The sequence below is a fragment of the Gossypium hirsutum genome, chromosome D08, assembly GCF_007990345.1.
Source record: "Gossypium hirsutum isolate 1008001.06 chromosome D08, Gossypium_hirsutum_v2.1, whole genome shotgun sequence".
Classification (NCBI taxonomy): Eukaryota; Viridiplantae; Streptophyta; class Magnoliopsida; order Malvales; family Malvaceae; genus Gossypium; species Gossypium hirsutum.
Window position 1 is genome coordinate 66824173 of NC_053444.1, and position 23007 is coordinate 66847179.

General features: G+C 31.7%; 3 protein-coding genes across 7 annotated transcripts; 2 read left to right on the forward strand and 1 right to left on the reverse strand.

Annotated features, from left to right (window-relative positions):
- Positions 1-1071: 1071 nt before the first annotated feature.
- On the forward strand, positions 1072-8137 carry LOC107909091 (probable metal-nicotianamine transporter YSL5). Its single transcript, XM_016836487.2, has 6 exons — positions 1072-1647; positions 5634-5788; positions 6000-6097; positions 6189-6323; positions 6402-6591; positions 6675-8137. The coding sequence occupies exons 1-6, from the start codon at positions 1239-1241 to the stop codon at positions 7776-7778; spliced, it is 2091 nt and encodes a 696-aa protein (XP_016691976.2). The 5' UTR covers positions 1072-1238; the 3' UTR covers positions 7779-8137.
- Positions 8138-9059: 922 nt separating this feature from the next.
- On the reverse strand, positions 9060-16859 carry LOC107909093 (DNA-binding protein RHL1). Of its 5 annotated transcripts, none has more exons than XM_016836494.2 (12): positions 16359-16859; positions 16146-16256; positions 15030-15116; positions 14702-14913; positions 13942-14057; positions 13564-13781; positions 12151-12187; positions 12031-12071; positions 11816-11864; positions 10629-10663; positions 9760-9798; positions 9060-9467 (listed from the first exon to the last, which is right to left on the reverse strand). In XM_016836494.2, the coding sequence occupies exons 1-12, from the start codon at positions 16674-16676 to the stop codon at positions 9432-9434; spliced, it is 1299 nt and encodes a 432-aa protein (XP_016691983.1). In that variant the 5' UTR covers positions 16677-16859; the 3' UTR covers positions 9060-9431. The 5 variants fall into 5 exon arrangements, with proteins under 5 accessions (XP_016691983.1, XP_016691980.1, XP_016691982.1 ...); XM_016836491.2 differs by having other exon boundaries at positions 11816-11909; XM_016836493.2 differs by having other exon boundaries at positions 12022-12071.
- A 2442-nt stretch (positions 16860-19301) lies between these two features.
- Positions 19302-22754, forward strand: LOC107909092 (uncharacterized). Its single transcript, XM_041098933.1, has 4 exons — positions 19302-19631; positions 20335-21169; positions 21825-21991; positions 22369-22754. Exons 1-4 carry the CDS (start codon positions 19420-19422, stop codon positions 22574-22576), a joined length of 1422 nt encoding a protein of 473 aa, XP_040954867.1. The 5' UTR covers positions 19302-19419; the 3' UTR covers positions 22577-22754.
- The last annotated feature ends 253 nt before the right edge of the window (positions 22755-23007 follow it).

Genomic DNA, 23007 nt, shown 5'->3' on the forward strand with positions numbered 1-23007 from the left:
CTTTAAAAAAATTGAATTTTATGAAAATGGTTTTAAGATTTCTATGGCATTTTTGTGCTTAAAAAAAATTCTAAATTCCTTAAAAATATAAAAAAATAGAGATTTTTTTATGATTTTCTATTTTTAATAATATTAAAAAATTTAAGTATTTTTAAAATTTTTTGACACATGACAGCGTGTCATTAGTATATTTATTTTTTTTAAAGAAAATTTTTATTGAGATAACAGGATATAAAAAATAAAAATACATTGTCTAAACTGATAAAAGAAAATATAAATATCAAAATGATAATTTAACTATACGCTAAAAGCGGTATTAAGAGGTAAAATTCAAAGGTTTAGTCATAAGCCAAGCCTAAAAAATATTAAAATCGATATTTATGTCAAATCATTTGAAGAGTGCGTGGAATGAGACATTGAGACCTTTACATCATTTGCCCAAAATAATAAAAAGAGTAAAAAGTTTTGTGTGTTTTATATCCGCACGTTCACGCCGTTCGGAGATTTAACATTGACCCACTTGTTGGCAAACCAACAATTAATAAATTATTAAAAAATTAAAATAATAACATTTAAAGAACTCCATTGAAGCTCTTCTTTAAATTAGGAGACAAAAGTTGATAGTGACAACTTATATTAAAAGTGTTTTTATTAATGTGAAAGTACGAAAATAACCTTATATTAACATAAAATAAATTATACACAATTCAATATATGATTAAAAATATATTTATACCCTGATTGCTTACATCTTATGATGCTAAAAATATTGATTTAGAATTAAATTAGATTAGATCAGTTTGATCGAAAAATAATACTTTAATAGGGATAAGTAAGGGTTTTCGTGCTTAAAATAAAAATTACATTTTAATCTCTTTTAAAATTATAAAATTATAAAATTTATATATGGTAAAATTTTATTTTAATATTCAAAATTAAAAAATATTAATTTTTTATTATTTTATGATGATTTGATAAAAAATATAAATTTAAGTATTAATAGAACTGGAAAAATCAATATTTAAAAATTTAATATATGTAAATATATTTATGTTATTCCTATATTTTAATAATTTAACTTTCCGTGTGATCTTTTTTCGAAGTTTAGTTTTTTCCTGTCTGCCAAACACTTTTTCCTATAAAAACCAACCTACTTTTAATAATGGAGATTCATTTCAATTTATAAGGATAAAACTTATAAGATTCCTATAATTTTACCAAAAAAGAAAAGTAGGCAAATGGATGGGCTTGGAAGAGATGAAGATAAGGTAGATAATGGATTCAACCATGAAGAAGAAGAACATGGCGGTCGCAAGAGCAGTAACAATGGAGCTGAGTACGAGATGTCGGTGGAACAAATCTTCGAGAACAGGGAAGTACCGCCATGGAAGAAACAACTGACGATGAGGGCGTTCGCCGTGAGCTTCGTGTTGAGCATATTGTTTACTTTCATAGTAATGAAGTTGAATTTAACAACCGGAATCATCCCTTCCCTCAACGTCTCGGCTGGACTCCTAGGGTTTTTCTTCGTCAAGACGTGGACTAAATTGCTCTCAAAATCCGGTTTGCTCAGACAGCCCTTTACCCGCCAAGAAAACACCGTGATTCAAACCTGCGTCGTCGCCTCCTCCGGCATCGCCTTTAGTGGTATGTTTTTTTTTGAACTTTCCTCTTGATTTTTGTTATGCTCTGAAAGAATTACTGTGATATGATCCCCCAATTTGTTCTACAAATCAGATCACTGAGTAAAAACTGCCCCATTCATGAATCTAAAGCAAAAATTTAGGGAAGGTTTAATTCTAACCACAAATCCCTATACTCTTCAGATTTTTAATATTTAATCCTCTGCTTTCATTTCCAAAAATTTAGTTTTGGAAATTTAAACTTCAAAATGTATTTTTATTAAATTTGAATATGTATTATTTCAATATTCAAAGCTTTTTTCAAAAATTAAGTACAGTCTATGGGATTTTAATTTTTAAACTGGACAAATAACAAGATTAAATTCATAAAACTAAAAACAGAGGGATTAAATTTTAGAATTCTGAACAGTATAGGGGCTAAGAGCAGAATTAGTCCTTTAGGGAACTCACTGCACCGTATATTTTCCATTTGCAGTGGAGGGAACGAGGGTCAATTGAGTTTGGTATAAAATTACGACTTTGTTTACCGCTTTAACTTTTTCTTTTTTTCAAATTGAGAAATTTATTTAAATATATAATAGCAATCTATATTTTTATTATAATATAATAAAATAAATTTCTGTAATTAATAAATATTAATTGATATATAAAATAAAATTTATTCCGACGGTCACTTTTACCCATACATTATATTTCATTTATTAATTTTAATTTGACTATTACATTAATTAAATTTGCCCTAAATTTGTTTCGGAAATTCGTTGCTTTACAAGTAATTCACTTTCATAAATTTTTATTTTATTAATTTGTATTTCATAAAATTTAAAGGATTAAAAATATTATGTCATGTGGCAAACACAAATATAAAACAAAAATACATGTTTAAAAATAATATATAATAAATAAAGGAACATACGTTTAAAACTAATTAATCATAATTATACATGAAATATGTATGGTATTAAAATTAAAAAAATAAATTTAATTGTTTATCATTGCATTCCTATCAATATTGAGTTGGTGTCAAGTTAATTTCTGATACCAATTCAATCAAATTCATTTATATACAATTGATAGAAGTAATAAAGTGTGTATGATTAAAATTAAAATTAAAATATAAAAAAATTTTAAAATAAAGCTTTAGTTAAGTGGTAAATAAAATGTTTTATTAATATAATTGATTTGGGTTCAAATTTCACCATTTACATATTATTAATTTTTTAAATGGAAAAGTTTAAAGTAATCTCGGATAATATAACTTATTTTAATTATAAAAAATATTTTTGAAATTTAATAACTAAAATGGTGATCCGATTGAGAGTGATATCAACTCAGCAAAATGCTTAAATAATAGTATAAATTACATAATGAATTTAAGTATTATTTTTGGAAGACCAAGACTTTTTGCTTGTGTTATTGTCTTCTACCTAATAGTGGTCAATTGTCGTGAATTGAGTTTTAATTTAATTTTTATAAAATTAGATTAGTGGTTAAAAATGAATATTGTATTTTTAGAGGATAAAATGTAATTTTATTATTATATTAACTCGTGATTTCATAAATTTCGAAAGGACCATATAATGAATTTACCATTTTTGAAAAGTCAAGGCTGTATCATGTCTTTCCCAGTGAATAGTGTTGGACTTGTTGACTGAGTTTAGCTAAATAATATAATTTCACTTATTAATTTAATATGTTATTAACCGTTTTCTTAAAATATATTTTAATTAATTTATTGGATTAGTGGTATGCATTGTTACTTTAATTTTTTATAATTACTTAATTGATGTTTCAAATTTACAAAAAGATCATTTTAATTCTTTATTTAATTTTTTCACATTTTTTAACTCTCACACTTGTAATTTTTGTCAAATACGAAAAAATTATTATTTTTTAACTTTGTTGACATTGCATACACGTGTCATGTAGATAACACGTCAATAATTAATTAATTTTTTAAAATTTAAAATTTAAAATTATTAAATTATAAAAATATTTTTTTTTATATTTTTAAAATTTTAAAGTTTAATTAAATGTTGATGTATCATTTACGTGACAATCTATGTTTATACATTGTCAGTAAAGTTAATAAATGTTAGCATTTTCATTCATTTAGGGGTAATTTGATTATAAAAAAAAACGCAAGTTCAAATGTTAAAAGAGATAAAAAAATAAATAGAGGGTTTAAATGATTTTTTAGTAAAGTTAGAGGGGCAAAAAAGTTATTAACCCTTTTTCTTTTAAAACATTGTTGCTTTAATTTTTTAAAATTATTAATTCAACTTTATTAGAGGATATGTTGTAAAGGCGACGGGTGGATGAGTGACAGTGAGTGAGGCCAAGTTGTTGCTTTGGGGAATGGGCTAATGATACGCTGAGATGTGATTGAGATCGAAGTCATTAGGCGTGTTTCGGAATACTGAATAAAGTCAATAAGTCAATGATACAGACTTTTTAGACCATTTTAAAGTGGGGACCCTTTTAGGAATTTTTAATTTTATATTTATAGCTGTCTGATGTCTCCATTGCTTTTACACCTTTTCACATTTGCTAAACTCACGCTGACACAATGTTTTCATATTAATCTTTACATAGCTTTGAACTGCCCATGTTCTCATTGGATGATTATCATGTTATTTATGCTAATCATTACTTTGGTTTAATTTTTAAAAAAAGATTCTATAATAGAAACCCGTAGTGTAAGGATAGAAAAATTTGTGTTTGTGAAGTTATTTAGTAATTGAACTTGATTATTTTGATCTAATTATTTGTAATTAGATACCTATAGTAATTGTAGTTGGTATGTCTCATTAAATCGAGTATAATTAGATAATCTCAATTATATTATTTAATTTTTATAGGAGTTGAGAATTGAAAATTTTATGTCAGTAATTAGGTAGGCTTTTTTTATTTTCTTAAAGATGTAATTATAATTTAGGAAATAATTACAATTACTTTATAGTGTTAACCCATTCTACAATGGAATTAAATTTTATTTAAAACTGCCTCTGAACCTCAAAAACCTCAGTAAAAAACCTATCTATCTCGTTCTGAATCAAGTTGAATATTATATATTCCCCCTGTACCTGGCTGATTGGGTTTTTTTTGCCAACATAAATGTCTCCTTTTAACAATGGTTTATTCATGGATTCATCTAATTGTCATTAAATATTTCTTTCTTGAAAGAGGGACATGTGCTATATTAAACATTACTGAATGAATGCTCAACGAAGCTGGTGTGAGTGCTAAAAACATGTATGTTAATTTTATTTTAAGTTTTTCTTTTATATATTTAAAAGGTTTTATATCTGTTCATGAGCTAAGGTGAGTGGTGGCCCAACCCGACTTAATGATTCATTTTCACTATTCAAATATTATAAAAATATTAATTTTTTATGTTTATATTTATATATATTTAAAATTGAAATCAAATAAACATATTTTAATTATTTATTTTAAATTTAAATCAGACTAGCCCAAGGTAGAATTATCTAGTCCAAGTTTGACTGCTCAACCCATGGTCTAGTCCTTCAAAAAAACATATCTACTACTTTGAAGATGACCATAGATCATTGAAAGCTATGAAATGAACGAGTTCCATGGGTGATTTACTATTATGAAATCACTCTCTCATGTTTGACATGGAATTGTGTGATACACTATTCATGTAAGACCCAGAATCAAAACCACAAAAATGCTATGCTGTAATCTAAAGCAAGAAACTTGTGGTTGCAGTACATGCTTTGAACTGAAAATTTTGTAAAGCATGTTGTGTTTATAATTGATTGAAAGATAACATCATGTAATTACATAACAAATTTCATTTACCGCATAAAACTTGTGGTTGCAGTACATGCTTTAAATTGAAAATTTTTGTAAAGTATGCTGTGTTTATGATTGATTGAAGATAACCTCTGCATTCATTTGGTTAAACTACAACCTCAACTGGTTTGCAGAAGCTTTTACTTACTTTTACCTGCTGACAAACAGGGGGATTCGGGAGTTACCTCTTCGGAATGAGCGAACGTGTCGCAAAGCAATCCGGGGATAACGGCGGTTTCAAGAATCCGTCACTCGGATGGATTATTGGCTTCCTCTTTGTTGTTAGCTTTCTTGGTCTCTTCTCCGTGGTGCCTCTTCGGAAGGTACACTCTGCTTTGCCCCTGTATTGAAGTTGAATGGACATAGAAATCCCACTTTCTAAATATATTGTGTCTATAATAATATAAACATTATGTTTATATATAGGATTTGAAATCGTTGAGCTAATAATGAAATGATATTCTTTCAAGGAAAGGTTCTTTTTGCCTATGTTAACTTCCATTACCAACTTTTTTGTCCTCTTGTTTTTCTCAGATCATGATCATAGACTTCAAGTTGACATATCCGAGTGGTACTGCAACTGCACATCTCATCAATAGCTTCCATACTCCTCAAGGAGCTAAGCTAGCAAGGTAAAAATTGTTATCATAGTTGCGGTTTCTAATTAAAGCTGATGATTACGATGTTTATACGTTCTAATCTTTTCATGTTTTTTACTTGTAGGAAGCAAGTGAAAACATTGGGGAAGTTCTTTTCTTTCAGCTTTTTATGGGGTTTCTTTCAATGGTTTTACACTGCTGGAGACCGTTGTGGATTTATTAGCTTCCCTACGTTTGGGCTTAAAGCATACGAAAACATGTGCGTAGAATCAGTTCAATTTCTTCCCTTAGTGAACTCGAAAACGAGTACTAAGCGACTTGTTTGCTAATATTTCAGGTTTTTCTTCGATTTCTCAGCAACATATGTTGGAGTAGGGATGATTTGCCCCTACATAATAAACATATCAGTGCTGCTTGGAGGAATACTTTCATGGGGTCTAATGTGGCCTCTCATTGAAAATAGAAAGGGTGATTGGTTTAATGCAGATCTTCCCAAAAAAAATATGCACGGCCTACAAGGTTACCAGGTTAGTTTCCATTGAGACCAACGAAACTATAGTTTCCCGACATGGTAACATTGATCTCAAGATTCGTTATTCCTTAAATCCAGGTGTTTATTGCCATAGCCTTGATCCTAGGTGATGGGCTATACAACTTTGTCAAGGTGTTTACTAGAACCCTCACAGGCTTGTTTTATCAATTTCGAGGACAACAATCTCTCCCCGTTGCAAATCAGCATTCTTCTGATACCTCAGACAAGCTATCATACGATGACCAGCGCCGAATCCAACTCTTTCTAAAGGACCAAATTCCTACATGGTTTTCTGTTGCAGGTTATGTAACAATTGCTACCATCTCCACCATAGTTCTTCCATTCATCTTTCCTGAACTCAAATGGTATTACGTATTGGTCATTTACATCTTTGCACCAACATTGGCTTTTTGCAATGCATATGGAACTGGATTGACCGATTGGTCCCTTGCTTCGACCTATGGTAAGCTAGCAATCTTTACGATTGGAGCTTGGGCTGGTCCAAATGGTGGTGTCCTTGCAGGTCTCATAGCATGTGGTGTAATGATGAACATTGTTGCAACAGCTTCTGACCTAATGCAGGATTTTAAGACCGGTTACTTGACCCTTGCTTCTCCTAGGTCCATGTTTGTTAGCCAAGTGATTGGCACAGCCATGGGCTGCATAGTTTCGCCTTGTGTCTTCTGGCTGTTCTACAACGCATTCGATGACCTTGGGCTTCCCGGCAGTCAATATGCCGCTCCTTTCGGAATTGTTTATCGCAACATGTCTGTACTGGGGGTGCAAGGCTTCTCTGCTTTGCCGAAAGACTGCCTCTTGTTATGTTACGTGTTCTTCGGTGCAGCCATTCTAATAAACTCCATTAAAGATATGCTGGGTAAGAAATGGGGATCCTACATTCCACTTCCGATGGCAATGGCAATACCTTTTTACCTCGGCCCGTACTTTGCCATTGACATGTGTGTCGGAAGTTTGATTTTGTTCGTTTGGGAAAAGTTAAACAAAGAAAAGGCCGCTGCGTTTGCACCAGCAGTTGCCTCCGGTTTGATCTGTGGTGACGGTATATGGACTTTGCCAAGTTCAATACTTGCTCTAGCCGGGGTTCAACCACCAATTTGCATGAAATTTCTCTCGAGGGCAACAAACACTAGGGTCGATAATTTCTTGAACTCAAAAAGTTGAATGCATTCGTACAAAATCTATAGATGGTTACACTAGACACGTAAAACAGCATCGTCAATTATTTATAATTTTGTATGTTATGTGCATGTTATTTCTCCGTGTTTTCTTTTTCTGCTGGTATCATTGGCACGACAAAATGAAGTACGACGAGTGATGAATCATCGGGTATCAAAGGACTGTGATGTATGTTATAGGTGAATGAATGAATGAAAAGTGACATATAGTTAGTTCATACGGTCTTTGTTCTAGCATGTGTGATGTGTAAAATACTTAGTGTCGCTAGGTTTTTCAATTGAAGTTATACTGAAAGCTTGGCTCATTTCCTGATATCATCAATGAATCTCTCTATGTTTGATTTTTTTTTTTTTGGTTTTTACGAATACAATTACAGGTAAATATTGATATAGTATAATCATAATAAATAATACATGTACGAGCAATTATAATTATAGCAAAATAATATAAAGCACAATAAGATCGAAACATGGAATGTATTCAGGCAATGTTCACACGTAGACTTGAACCCACAAAATAAATATGGATGGGGAAGAACCAAAGTTGGACATTCAAGGATCTTGAAAAACTAGATTTAATTTTAATAAGGTTTGAAGTCATTCCTCTCAAATTATAATTATTTGAATTAAACTGAACTTCATTTATTATTATTTACAGTGTAAAATATTTAAAACTAGAAAACCATACATTGACCTACACTTGTATTTTCTTTTGCAAATTTAAATCAAACCAAACCAAACCATTTCAAGTTTTAAAGAATATAGCTTTTGTATTCAGCAGTAGCTAAAAACATAATTTAAAGGAATATTAAAGATGTTGGGATTTTTCATTTAAAATCAATATATATATATTTTCGTGCACTACTAATATCCAGCAATATATGCAATATGTATGTATACGTTGTGCTTATAATTTTTAATATCATCTAAAACTAATATACATGTTTAGTTCAAACTTCAAACAAATAAACTCAACATCTAATTTTAAATTAACTAGAGCACAATTTTGAAAAACGTACACAAACAATGAATAATTCATTGAAGGTCAATTCATTTACAAGCTAATGGATTATATATATATATCCACAGCTTGAGAATGAATAATAATAGTAATAATAACAGATACTGAGATCCAATCCTTGCTATCTCTTAACAGATAACAACCACTTAAGCAAGAGAAATCATTTTATTGGATACTTGACCCGACTCCTTGTTTGAAGAAACCCTCCACTTCCAAATGGTGTTTTTTTTCATGAAATATAAAAAGTGAGATATTAAGTTCAGCCTTTCACTAAGATTCGAGAAATAGCTGTCCTGAGTTCAAGTTGATTGACAGAAGTAACATAATTTAACATCATAAGTTACTATTATGTTTCTCCTAAAGGCTAACCTTTTTTCTATTTGATATAAGCAACCAAGTGAAGGACTAATGACAAATGTACTCAATGTAAAAATCTAAATTTCTAACATAACTGACTAATTTTACATATCAATTGAAAATCTTATCCCCTCAGAAAACATACCGTCATTGTCATAGTTTGTCGATTTTTCTCATTGTTGTTCCTTAATCACTTCAGTAAGTGTCTTGCTTGATTTTGCTTTTGTTATTCCTTATATTTACCATAGTGGTAATATAATTTTATGTTGTCCAATCTTCATCACTTCCATTAGTATCCTAAATAAGATAAACAAGAATAAATCAGTATCATGGACAACAGACATCCCATTTCCGATGCTTAGGCTGGAGCTAGGCATGGGTAGAAAGGCCTTTTTAGGATTTTCTTTTTTGTTCTTATGTTAACCGGACCCAATGGTGAGTGTCAGGATAAAGGTATGTGTCCAATATGGGTATAACCCACCCCAGACCCATGTCTGAATACGTGTCGGGTATTTTAAGGAAGATTAAGAGTTTGGATAACATAGCTTATTTTGCACAACTATGGTAAAAGCTGAAAAAGAAGTCTCACCTGTGATGTGCTAGAGATTTCTTCAATGTCATCTTCGACCTACAAAGTTTGTTTGCAGTATTAACCACATTGAAGAATAAAGAAAAAAAAGGCATTGCAAAGGATCACATTCACAATCAAAACTACATAAAATATGAAACTATTTCGACATAGATAGGTCCTTAATCCATGTTACAAGAAAAGGGATTTCTGTATTCTGAACTTTATGCATGGATTGAAAAGTGTAAGAGAGAAGGCAAGATCAAAAGAACACAAAGGAATAAGTGGTTCGACAATAGTAGCCAACATTCGAAGGAAAAAGGTCCCTCAAAGTTATCAATGTTACCAAACAACTCTTTATATAATGGTGAAAATTCTACAAATCTTTTTCTTCGCATTGATGAGATTACAAATGCTTCCATTTGTAAGAGTTTATCTATAATTGCTTAGACAGGAAAATCTCATCGCAAGAGAACACAGATGGAATCTAAATTTGATAAATTTGGAAACCATTTCATAAACTCAACACAGCAACAGTAACTGATTGATGCTGTAGGTCCCTCAAAGTTATTATAATTTTTTTGAGCAGTAAATCATATTACAAAAAACATAAAAATGTGCACAAAGTTATTATAAATTTACTTCAACTTTAAAACCAAACATGATTTGTCAGCAGGCGCAAGTAAATTGGTACTGTCTCATAAGGTTAGTGAGTTTTATCCGATTCTAAGGGGCAACATGAAAATAAGGAAATGTGAAAATGACATTAGATAATATGTTTGAGATCAGGAGAATGATTATGACACTACTATCCTAGTACATGGTTTAGTGGATGCAAAAAGAAAGTACTTCATAAGAAACACTGGAATTTTAAAATACAGACATGATACCTCAGATTCTTCCTTCTTTCTTTTGGTTCCTGCTCCTGCAATTTTAAAGAAGACTCCATCAAAATTCTTAACCAAAAAAGAATATGCCAAAGGTAATTAAAGTAAAAAAGAGATAAACTAGCGCTTTGAATAAGTTCTGAAAACCATAGGAAAATGCAAACTTGAAGCTAAATTTTGTGAGATGAAGTACATAATTTTTGCACGACAATTTATTCCTATATTGTTCCGACTCTTCATTTTTCTTTTGAAGTACCCGTATCCAATAGCCATGTTCAAACATGGACATGAGAATATGACCCTCCAACGACCCACAAAATACATTAAAAACTTAGAAAAAATTCAAACATACCTGAGTCCAACATATACTTGTATCCACACTCACATCCAAGTAACAAAGATTTATTCTATATAACCTACTTGTTCAACTGCAAATTGATAGCAAAATGAACCCCATACTTCTTACCAAAGTTCTTGAAGCTGAGGATAAAATACAAAGCATATGCACAAAGGCCAAAAAGGGAAAGCAGCCAGCAGTAAAAAGTATTCTGCCTTTCAGGGTATTAATGACATTTTTCATGATAATAAATAACTAGATGATCTTATTCAATTAGGAAAGGTATATGAACAAATTCATAAAATCAAACAACCAAAGTATGGAACCTAATATACCTTTCAGTACCCTTTCATAAAGGTCAGCTAACTGTCAGTCAATCAAGCAAACAAAATGAGAATTATCATCACTGTAGTTCCTAGTGTAATACACGCTTTATGTTTACAAAGCATTGACCAAAACAGAGGATGGTTATGTGCACTAGCTGAGATAGTTGAAACTCATACGCATGGACCTCATTACAGAACGAAAACACATTTTTCTGAACCTTATAAATAAAGCATTACATCCAACAGCTGACAATGCTTCACCCTTCTCCATAATCAATACTTCAGCCACAGGCAATAGATTCACAGCCTGACCCAAACCATGCCCTCCTTTTTCACTCATTCAAATGATAGATTCTATGAAAATGATATGTACAGTCCCCTCCAGTTTACATGAATAGGTACTAATGGTCCGTGGTGAAAAGTCATGACAACTTACATTAGACTCTTGTACTTTCTCATTGAGAGTACATCAGTCTATTGCACATGCATGCATCAATATGAAGCAAGAAAGGAAAAGAGATTATTACCACTGGTTCTTCCTTTAATTACTTTTCCCTTTTTACTAGATCCATCATTCTGCGACATCAAAAGCAGATGCTGCTTGTCAGTTACTACCTTCAACTACAATAATTTCCCAAAATTTTCATACAGTTAAACGACAGGCAAAAAGTTGGAAAATATAAATGTTTTACAGAAATCGGAGAAACAAAACCTTATCCAAGCTCAATTTAACCTGACCAACCTTCTTTTCTGAATTCTTACACTGCGACTTCTTGCCAGAAACTAGATGGAAAGTGCACAACAGGGTTAAAAATCAATCTTTCACAATATTTTATAATAAGAAAGCAGGAATAATTGCAACCTTTTGAGGGAGAAGATTTATCTGAACTTCTTGGTCCCTTCAGGAATTAAAGCAATATTATTAGTACATAAGAACTTTTAATATTGAAAAATACACTTACGGCCAAACCAACTTCCCAGAGAGTAATTATACAACTCAGTGGCAAAAATAAATGCATGATCCATTACCTATCAAGGAAATCAGAAAGGGCCTATTAGGATTGAGACAGCATTGCTTGGCATATCTCAACTACATTGTTTAAACTTAAGGTGAAATATTTCTACTTTAGCATTACTCTAGGAACAAAGCAATTAACTTCATGGAGTAGAGGCAAATTCTTATAGCAACATGGCATAAAGTCATGAGCAGTAACAATTATTATGCTCAAGATAGAAACCTACAAGGAAAGGGAGGGGGAGAGAGAGAGAGAGAGAGAGTTGATTCTATTCTTTGAAGTAATGCTGCTAACCCAAAGGGAGGAGGAAAGGTATAAGAATGCCTATGCAAATCTCCAACCAGAATTTTACACATAAAGCACGCACAAAATACTAACATCATTAATATCATGGCAAGCAATGCTTGACATAAACTCATGCAATTTCAACAACTACAAAATTCAACTTTTCACCTTACTAGACTAGAACTTTGATTAGGCATGGCTGAACTTGAAAGTACGATTATGTACCCAAAAGAAGTGAAAGGATGGTTGAACTTGAAAGCATGGTGTCACCTACATACTTCTTACATAAACTCATGCAACTTTGATAATCACAAATCAATTTTTCACCTGATTAGAAGTTTGATTTGACATGGTTGAACTTGAAAGTATGATTATTTACCCAAAAGAAAATTGATATATGCAAAAACATGTTTCATATATTTGTTTTTGAGGTTCACCTATACACTGCACAGTGGCCCATACACTTTCATGCTTCTTCATTTTTTGCTAATTAAAGGGATTAACCATCTCACTAGCCAAAAAAATTGATGCGCAAGATTATGGATGGTTATGCAAAAACAAAGCTTGTCTACAAGCAAATGATTGGATAAAGAGGCAGGAAATTTCTTGTGCTTTTAATAAAATCCGTGGAAGGCTTAGGTAATAAAAAATGTCAAGCACATGGAAGGATACAGACCATCTAAAATCTAAATAAACGAGAAATATGTGATCGATAAGAAAATTAGATCTAAATCATTACTATAAACAGTCAAGTCCGTATGATAAACAAGTGGAAACATTCCTAAGAACATGCACAGATAAAATTAGAAAATCCATGATGCAACTAACCACAAAAACCTCTCGGTATGCTTCCAAATTCACTACATAGCCAGTAACATGCCATACAATCAGGTAAGAGGAGAAAAAGTGTACCCAATGAAGTAAAACTAAATAACACAACTTCTCTTGTCATAATAATGATTGTTTTGCCTTACCTTTTCTTCTGCTTTCTTAAACAATGTAGATATGGTAGCTTGAACAAGTGAACCATGACTTGTGTTTGAATTTTCCTTAGATTTAGTCACTGTAACGGTTGTCTGGGTTGTTTTTTTAAACTTGGTCACTGGAATTAGATTAGTTTGAATTTGTTTGGAGACCTGATTATCTTCTGAATCATCAGAACCAAGGACCACAGGGGCAGAAGTAATAGGTTGTAACTATCAGTTAAGGAGCCAAAAAAAAATGCTGTAGAATAACTTATGTAAATAAATAGACAAAAAATTAAAATACATCCTCCTAACCTACAGAAATGAGGCAAGAGGAATATGCAATTGGATAATACAAAATAATCAAGATATACTATATCAGGATATTTGCAACGATATCATTGTCGCTGAAATCAAGTTTCAGGCCAACTTTCTTTTCTTCTCCATCCGATGGTTCAGCATCACTTCTGACAGTGTCTTCCTCGGAAGAAGCCTCAGCAAATCTAAATTAACATGAGAAGTCAAAGATGAACTCAACTTCCAAAACTGGTAAAACATATATAAATGCTACTTAGATACTCTTAAGCTTAATACATAGATTTATTTACAAAAGAGAAAGTATGGACTAGGGGAAGCACAAATAGGACCTCAATAAATGGACAACAAAGTTAGGTATTGGTACTAGAAGAATGTCAATAGAAGTGCATGACAATCCCCAGGAACCTCATGTGACCAGAAATGTGTTCTATGTGCTCTAGCATTAATAATCAATAGAATTGTTCATGACACTTCTATCATACAGATCACAATAGTATTCTGGTCTAGCAAGCAGTCACTATAATACATTACCATATAAGAAGAGAACAAATGTAGCCATCCTGTAAAGCTCCATAGGAAATAAATCATTTCTATGTTCCACTACCTCCATATTAATTGCTTAACAGAAAATCTACCAATTGGATCAACCAAAGAAATACTAGTCAGTTCTACAGGCATAAATTAATACTGAATTGATACAATCCTATATTCCACAGATACAAGGATTGGATAACTACAGAAATCTTTAAACAACAACAACAACAACAACAACAATAATAATAATAATAAAGATTGCATGTAAAATAAAACAAAACATGTAGAAGTGTACTTGAATCTTTTTCCAGCATTTCTTGCAGAGTGCCGAGTTGGTGTCGCTTCCATCTTTACTTTCAAGCTGGTTTCATCATCTGATAAAGCATCTTCAGACTCAGTATCGAGGGACTCCGTATCAGCCTGTTTCATTTCTGTTCTTGGAATGCCTTGCCTGTTAATAGATGTCACCCCAGCACCACCTTTAAAGTCATATTCCATCTGCTGTCCCTGAAATAGTAATTTACTTTGATGAAGATTAATAAGGGAGCTTATCTGCAAGTCACAGAAACACTCTAGAGCAAATAAGCATTCAAACATATGAAACTATTATCAAAAGAAACAACCTCAAACAGTTCCTTTGGAAAATCAAGTCGCACTTCATCTGGGTTCTCATCTTTTTTTCCAATCCACCATGCATCAGAGAATACAATCTGAAAAATATCATATTGCAGTGATGATTTAGAAAAAAAAAATGAAACATGCTCCAAAATATATAGTTGAGAAGAATTAATAGGATAGCTGCTAGCATGGAAATACGAAGAACTAATGATGACTCGTGAGGAAAAAGAAGAACCATATATTGTTAGACCCAAGCTACCTGGAACCTTTATATGGAAGACAACATTAACATATTGAGCCCAATGGCATTCTAAGCACTCAACCAAGTAAAAACTGGAAGGCTATAGTTTATAGGTAACCAAAATTAGAGCATATAATCTCCTCTAAGTAGTAAAGGATATAGAAAAAGTAATAATAAAGAACAAACACAACTAAGTTTTTCCTTTTTGACATTTGGCAACCCCATGAAAAATAACATTCAAAAAGAAAGAATAAAAGCCAATTAAAAGTTCCATTGTATACCTAATATTATTCATCATGAGGAGATAAAAATCAGACAGTATCAACCAACCAAAGCCCCATCAGTTCAACCTCCAGTCCAGTTACAAGAACATTGAATTAAGTGCTAATGAGCATCAAATTGTTCAAATTAGTTATCTGTCCTGTGAGACAATGTTAGCATTGCCCTGCAACCCAATATTCATCCACATCACTTATAACATCAACATCTCCTAATATCCAGAAAACACTGGTAATTAGAAGGGACTAGTAACCTGAAGGTCTCAACTCTTTTAAGTTTTTTCTTTTCCTAAGTTACTCAACTCTAACTAACTAACTAACTAACCAGCCCAAACATAATTTAAAATGATGAGATTCAAACCTAGGCGCTCGAGTTCCTAGAGCCTCAACCTTTACCAACACAACCAAAGCCTCGTTGACCTCAACTCTTAAGTTCAAACATCGAAATAATAGGATGTAAGCTTTATGGAAAGAAGAGAAAACATTCGTTGCACATCCAGAACCCGATTCATCTCACATGTTGAAAGAATTGAAAGAAACTTAGTGATAAATAAACACCACTGATTTGCCAATACTCCCGAAGCATGAAAAAAAGTACGAACCATGTTGTCAAAGTAATCATCGCACATAACGTTCTTTCCACCACGAGAGAACAGCAAACTCAAATACCTATTCTTCGGATACACGATGGTCCCAAACAACTTCATTTGACCCTATAAAACCCCCCCAAAAAAAACAAATTCCACCATTAGATTTTCCTACTCTAAAGCAAATCAGAAGAAAATGAATTGAAATTAAAATTTAAAATTTAAAACCTGAGGGAAATCAAGGTAGAGTATAGGGTTTTTTGATCCCAAATTCTTGAGCTCACCAATCTTGCCACCAGAAATAGGAGCAAGGAGACCAGGAAAAGAGAAGAGAAAACGGTTTTTCCTTTGAGATTTCCTGAGAATATCTCTGCCATGGTGTTTGATTACTTGTTTGGATGGGCTAAGAGGAACGTAAGATTTAGGGGCGGCCGGTGTGTCGGAAAGTAAGTTGTTCTTCAAAGCTAATTTCTTCAGTCTTCTACGCTCAGTGGCTTCTGGGGTTTCAGCAATGGGTGGTTTCTTTGAAGATGAAGCTTTCACCATTTTTTTAAATTTGGGATCGATTGATCGAGATCTGGAAATGGAAAACAGTGTGGTTTCAGTGATAATCGTTGCCGCTACAATTTGCGGGTAAGGCGGGAAAATCCGATTGGTTTTTTTGCTGCCCTTTTTCAGGCTTTTCTCTTGCTTACTCGTTGCCTTTTGTTTTTTTTCTTTTAATTTATTATATTCGCACAAGGTCCGGTTTGATTGAGTCTACTTTTTCTTTTGGTAATTCCACAGTGATTAAATTATGGTTAAATTGTCGTTTTAATTATTTAATTAAAAAATTATAATTGGGTCACTAAAGTTTCAGAAATATCTTTTTAGTGGTATCTTTAGTTTCTATAATAATAATTTTAGTACTCATATTTTATTTTTCTATCAAGTTAACCCTGATTCTACATAAAAAATTAAAAAAAAACTCAAAAATATAAAAAAATTCTAGAAAAATAAAATCTTAAAAATATTATTGAATAACTAATATGTATGAGAAATAAAGAAAATTATCACTCAATAGAATCTAATAACAAATTAAAAACATAACTAGACAAAAAAAAAACACATCATTACATACTTCCTCGTTGTTTCTCGAAACCAATTAGTAATATCTTCAAGTCAAGTCTCATACCCTTGAAGAACATCTAAAACTGATATTAGAGAGATTTGTGAAATCGGCTTTGGTGCTAAGGTCCCTACCTTTAAATAATGTTATTTTTAAGGTTCAAACTTATAATTTTCTCTTCAAATAGAACATACCTTATTATTTTAAAGAATAATTAATATTGTTATAAGGTTATTTTCATATAATCTTCAAATAAAATAAGTGAAAATTATTATTTGAGATCCAAACACAAGACCACCAAATTCATATAAAAAAACCCTTGCTACTTCACTAAAAATCATTTATTAATATATATTTACAAATATATTGTTTTAATATAAAATATTTTTGTACACTCACATCGTGGATGTGATAAAATTTAATATTAATAATGTATTTAATTGAGTTAGTGTCACAAGTTAACTCGACACTAATTCGAAATTGGTGGCTACACCATGATAAACAATTTAATCTAATTTTTTCATTCTAATAACTTACATATTTCATATGTTATTAGTAATTAGTTTTAAACCATATGTTTCATTATTTATTGTATGTTATTTTCAGAGACACGTTTGTGTTTTAAATTTGTGGTTTCTACATGCATACGCGTGTGATATGATTTTTAGTATAAATTAAAAAAGTTTCAAATATCCCATTTTATTAAAAAAATTATCCATAATTAATCTAGATGTTTTTATTAAAATTAAACTATGTCATATTCATGATGTGGGTGAAAAATTATATAATAAATGTATTAATAAAAAATTCATATTAAATGCACATGAGAGTTTATTTGAATTAATTTATAATCTATAACATATATATATATATAAGAATGCGTTTAGAGGAACTTTTGAACCGACGAGAATACTATTTATTTTTCATTATATTATTAAATTAATATTTTAAAATAATTATAATATTTAATTTAAAATAATTAGTTTAAAAAGTTGGCGATTATTAGTACGAAAAATCATTTCTAATTTCTATAGGCTCAACCCATGCATTTAGGCTTTATTTCTAATGAAGGATGGAAATTAGTAATTATTAATCTAATAAATAAGTTACAATAGAGAATGCATATATTATGAGTAAATTAATTGATATTCGATACAAAATAAGTAAAAAATTGGATAAAAACATGAATCTGTTATATTCAAAAATATTTTCAAATTTTCAAATTCATTACTAAATAGACACTAATAATACGGATTTAAGGAATTATCATGAATTTTACATTTATAAATAGTTTACTACTCAATTTACACTATTTTTGAAATACAAATTCTAATTCTAAAATCCTAGTTCTCAAATGCTACTTATATAAAATTATCATTTTATCCCTATTTTTATATAACTATTAAAAATTTAAAAATATAATAATGTGTTGTATAAAAAGTTTTTGTGATCTATAATGTGTTATACGACAAAAGATTAAAAATTTTAAGTATTTGTAGAAAGCTTAGTAGACTTGATTGAACATTCTTTGATTATAGCTTACTATTTGTGCTATAGGACAAAGATTATAAATTTCGTCATCTCAAATTAATTTTTTGAATAATCTACCCATTAGTTCCCGTGAATGAATTTTTGTTTTGGTTATTTAATTAATAGAGTTACAATTTAGCCACTAAATTTTTTAAAAGTTTTCATTTAAGTTATTAAAATATTTAAAATTTATTATTTAAATAATTGAGTTGTTAAAGTTTTTATTTTTAAGTTTTACGAGTGAGCTCCAAGTAACAATTTAACGACCGGTACGGTGAATCAATATCTATCAACAAGTAAAAGAACATATTTTAGATCAAAGTCGATTTGACAATCAATGTGGGAGATCGGAGAAAAAAGCTATTTAAATTTTGCTTCATATCTAAAATTATTTCATGAAAATAAACTAAATTGTAAAAGAGAAAAAAAATAGAGTTTTCTATTGGCACAGATAGTGCGAAAAAGAGAAAAAAAACTTTTTGAATAATTTAATAACTAAATTATAATTTTTTTTTAAAGTTAAATCACTAAAAAAAGGAAAAGATACTGTGTAGTTTAACCTTTAATTTTGCAGATGACAAATAAACTTATAGAAGAGATAAACTTACTTTTTTGATCCAAGTAATAAAATTTTGGAGAGATTTGACGATCATGAGGAATCAAGGTAACCGGGAACGGTGGAGCATGGAGGCGGAGGTGGAAGCGGCGAAGAAGAGATGCCGAGAGTTGATAGAAAAAATAGATTGTTTGGACGTCGCCACCATCAAATCAAATTGCAAGCACACACTCTTGAAGTTGGCCCATTCCGAGTTCTCGTTCCTCTCCCGCTTTCCCATTCATCTAGCTTCTTCTCAACCTCTCAGGTTCTTCTTTCTCTTTAGTTCGCCATCGTTTTTTTGTCTTCTCGTCTATTTTTCAATTTATCTCTTTGTACATGTATTTGATAATTAGAAAAAGAAAAGGAAAAAGAATCATTTAATAGTTGTAAATAAAAGAAGTTTTTCATTAAATTAAGTAGTTAAAAGTTAAAACCAGTGTTTTTAAGGGCGTAAAGCATGGTTTAGGTGCTAGAATCCAGCACAAGATGCGAAAAACCCACTCACAAGTCAAGAGATTATACTTATTTGTGCGTGATTTTGCAGGCTTGTTTATGTGTATTTATGAAATGAGCTTAAAATTTGAAGAACGATCCAATTCATCTTACAAAATCATGCAAATGGTTTTTGTTGGGCAATATGCATGATTGCTTTATGTTTATGGTGCCCTTTATGCTGTTGAATATTCAAAATTTGAGAAGTACGGAGTTTTAGCCTTCTTACTAGCGAAGGTATGGTTAATGAGAAAGATTAAAAACAAACGAATTGCCTAGGCGTGTGCCTGATCAAATGCGATTTGCTCAGGAGGATTTGAGGTGCTTTTGTTGTCTCCAGTAAGCTGCAATGTATTGGCACATTCCTTAAAAACTCTGGTTCGAACATCACATATATTGTTTGGTATGCATGTGTAACCTTAATGGTAAGCATACAATTGATGAAAGGTTTGTGTTATCTTGTTTGGAATGAACAGCGTCAACCTTGGGCACCTGGAAGCCATTGTCTACATTCTTCAACAACCTTTTATAACTGCAGTTTCTCGTGTTTGCAAGCCACTTCCTCTCTCATTTTCAAGTAAACATAAAACCCTTTCTGCTGCTGCTTCTTTGAATTCCATCCACGTCCATATTGTATGTAATCTCAACAAAAACCCAGTTTGGGTTATTGTTTCTGATAGAAACCCGAATTACATTACTTGGCATTCAAATAACAAAACCAAGGGTTTGAAGTCTAGAATTCAACAAGTTCTTGATGCAGCAAAGTCAATCAACACCTTAAGACCTTACTCTATTATCCTTTTCTTTTCAAATGGACTCACCATTTTTAACCATCAGAAACTTAAGGATGAATTTGGTGCCTCCATGCTAGCTCTGGAATTCTCTGACTCTGATTTTGATTTTGCCGAGGAAACTGAAGGTGAATGGGTTCATGTAATTCCAGGGATGTATAAGGAGGCATGTGTACTTGAAATTAAGGTTGATCATGTTGTGAATAATGTCATTAGTTCTGAGCATGAGGTGAAAGACTCATTTCTGAATGTATTTCCTCCTGAGCATCAAGGAGAGAACGTGAATCCTAACTTAGGCTCTAGCAATTCTTTTTCTGCTCTTCTTTCACAAATGAAAAAGGTGGAATCTACTAAGATGGAGGATTTTTCCCATGACGATGATTTTATCAACTTTGATACAACAGCTTTGATAGCTATTGTATCAGGAATTAGCAATGGTTGTGCCGAGGAACTTTTGAATAAACCAGAGGTTGAACTGCGGCATCGATTCAAGGGAAATTATGATTTTGTGATTGCCCAGGTAAAATTTTCATTAAAGCTATGTTCTTCCCACTGAGTTGATCAATATGGAAATATTGAAATCTCTTCCTCAATCCTCCTATCTTTGGCATTACCCCATGAAACCTTGATGGTCTAAAACAGGTTCTACGCATGGATATTTAAATTGAAAATTATGTTTTTTTGAAGGTTCACTGTATGTATACAACTTCTGATGACTTTTTTTTTAATTTGTGGACTACAGTTCACTAATATCTTGTTTGCTCTGGTTCATGCGTTGCCTACACATTAACTTAAAGATGAGGAATGACAGTGAGGAATATTTCTTGTTAAATTAATGACAATGAAATGAGTTGGCTTGTTGCGGAAAAGTCAGATGGCCAATTATATCTCTTCACCCCCAGCAAACCTTACTAGAAAAGTTGAAAAGATTATAGAAGATATGCCATTTTCTCAGTAGCCAACTGTCTTTCCATCGTAGTAGGAAAAGCAAAAAGATTTTCAGTTACATGTATAAATTTTCTGTCTTCTTAATAAACATCAGTTTTTGTTCTACTTTATGATGCTAACTTTTTACGTCTTCTATTGTTAGCATAATTGCTGTTTTGTTTTATGCCTTATTATATCTTAAATTGTACGTAGAACTTTCTTTTAACAAGGTTTTTACCTCTTGCCAGGCAATGTCTGAACTTCAGTACCCAATACACGTGAATCTCAGTGCTGCTGTATCTGGGAAGAGGGGCATAATATGTCAGAGTGTTCTTTCAGAGTTCAAGGAGCTAGTATTGATGTGTGGAGGAGCTAATGAGAAGCACAGAGCTGATCAGCTCCTGAAATGCCTCCTGTGAGTTTTCTGACAACTATTGCTAAGTTAATGGTGAAATGACATGAGTCTAAGGATTTAACTAAGTGATAAGTCATTTAGGTTTGTGGTAGCAAATCAAACTAGCACGAAATCTGGTTTCAATTCTGAAATCTCAATTAAAGCTGCAGCAATTTTAATAAAGAAGAAAAAACTAAGATTTGTTGCTAGCTTTTCATCAGAGTCATAGGACTCATTTCTAAGGTTTACTGATTTAGAGTCAGAAGTGCATACTGCTGGAAAATCACAGGAAATAGTGCCCTTTTTGTGAAATAAGTTGTTATGTTATATCTTAGATCCTAGGTTATACTTGGAGTCATATGACTTATCTCAACATTTGTATGTATGAACCGTAACAGGGTTGTGCGAGATAGCCCTTCAGAACGACTGATAGGCCTGCCAACTACAAGAAAGCTAGCACTGAAAAACAAGATTGTGTTTGGAACTGGTGATTATTGGCGTGCCCCAACTTTGACTGCAAATATGGCATTCGTGAGAGCAGTAGCACAGACAGGGATGTCTTTGTTTACTATTGAGCATAGTCCACGGGCTTTAACCGGTAACTAGCTGCACTAACCAGTCAGACATGCCAGTAAGAAGAGATCCATTTTTGGTTAAAGCACTCTTGGGCTATGTTTATTGTTGTTACCTATAACTTGTATACGGTTAACCAGACTTGCTTTTTTACTAACATTTTGGCTGTTTCAATTAATGAAAGGCATAGTTAGAGAACATTTTTAAGGAAGATGACCACTTTTGCCCATTAGATAGAGACAGATATATATAATAATTTAACCAAGTAGGCTTAAGCTTAAGAAACATTAGCCTTTATGCTTGATTATATCATATTATGGTTAACTAGCTACCCTAGAAGCTCTGAAGTTGCAGTAATAATTTACTGATCCTCGTCAGTTAGAAGCTTGCCCATTATTTCGCAAACTTTATTATATGTCCTTGTCACTAGGGCTGAAGAGAATATTGTAAAAACCAAAATGAAC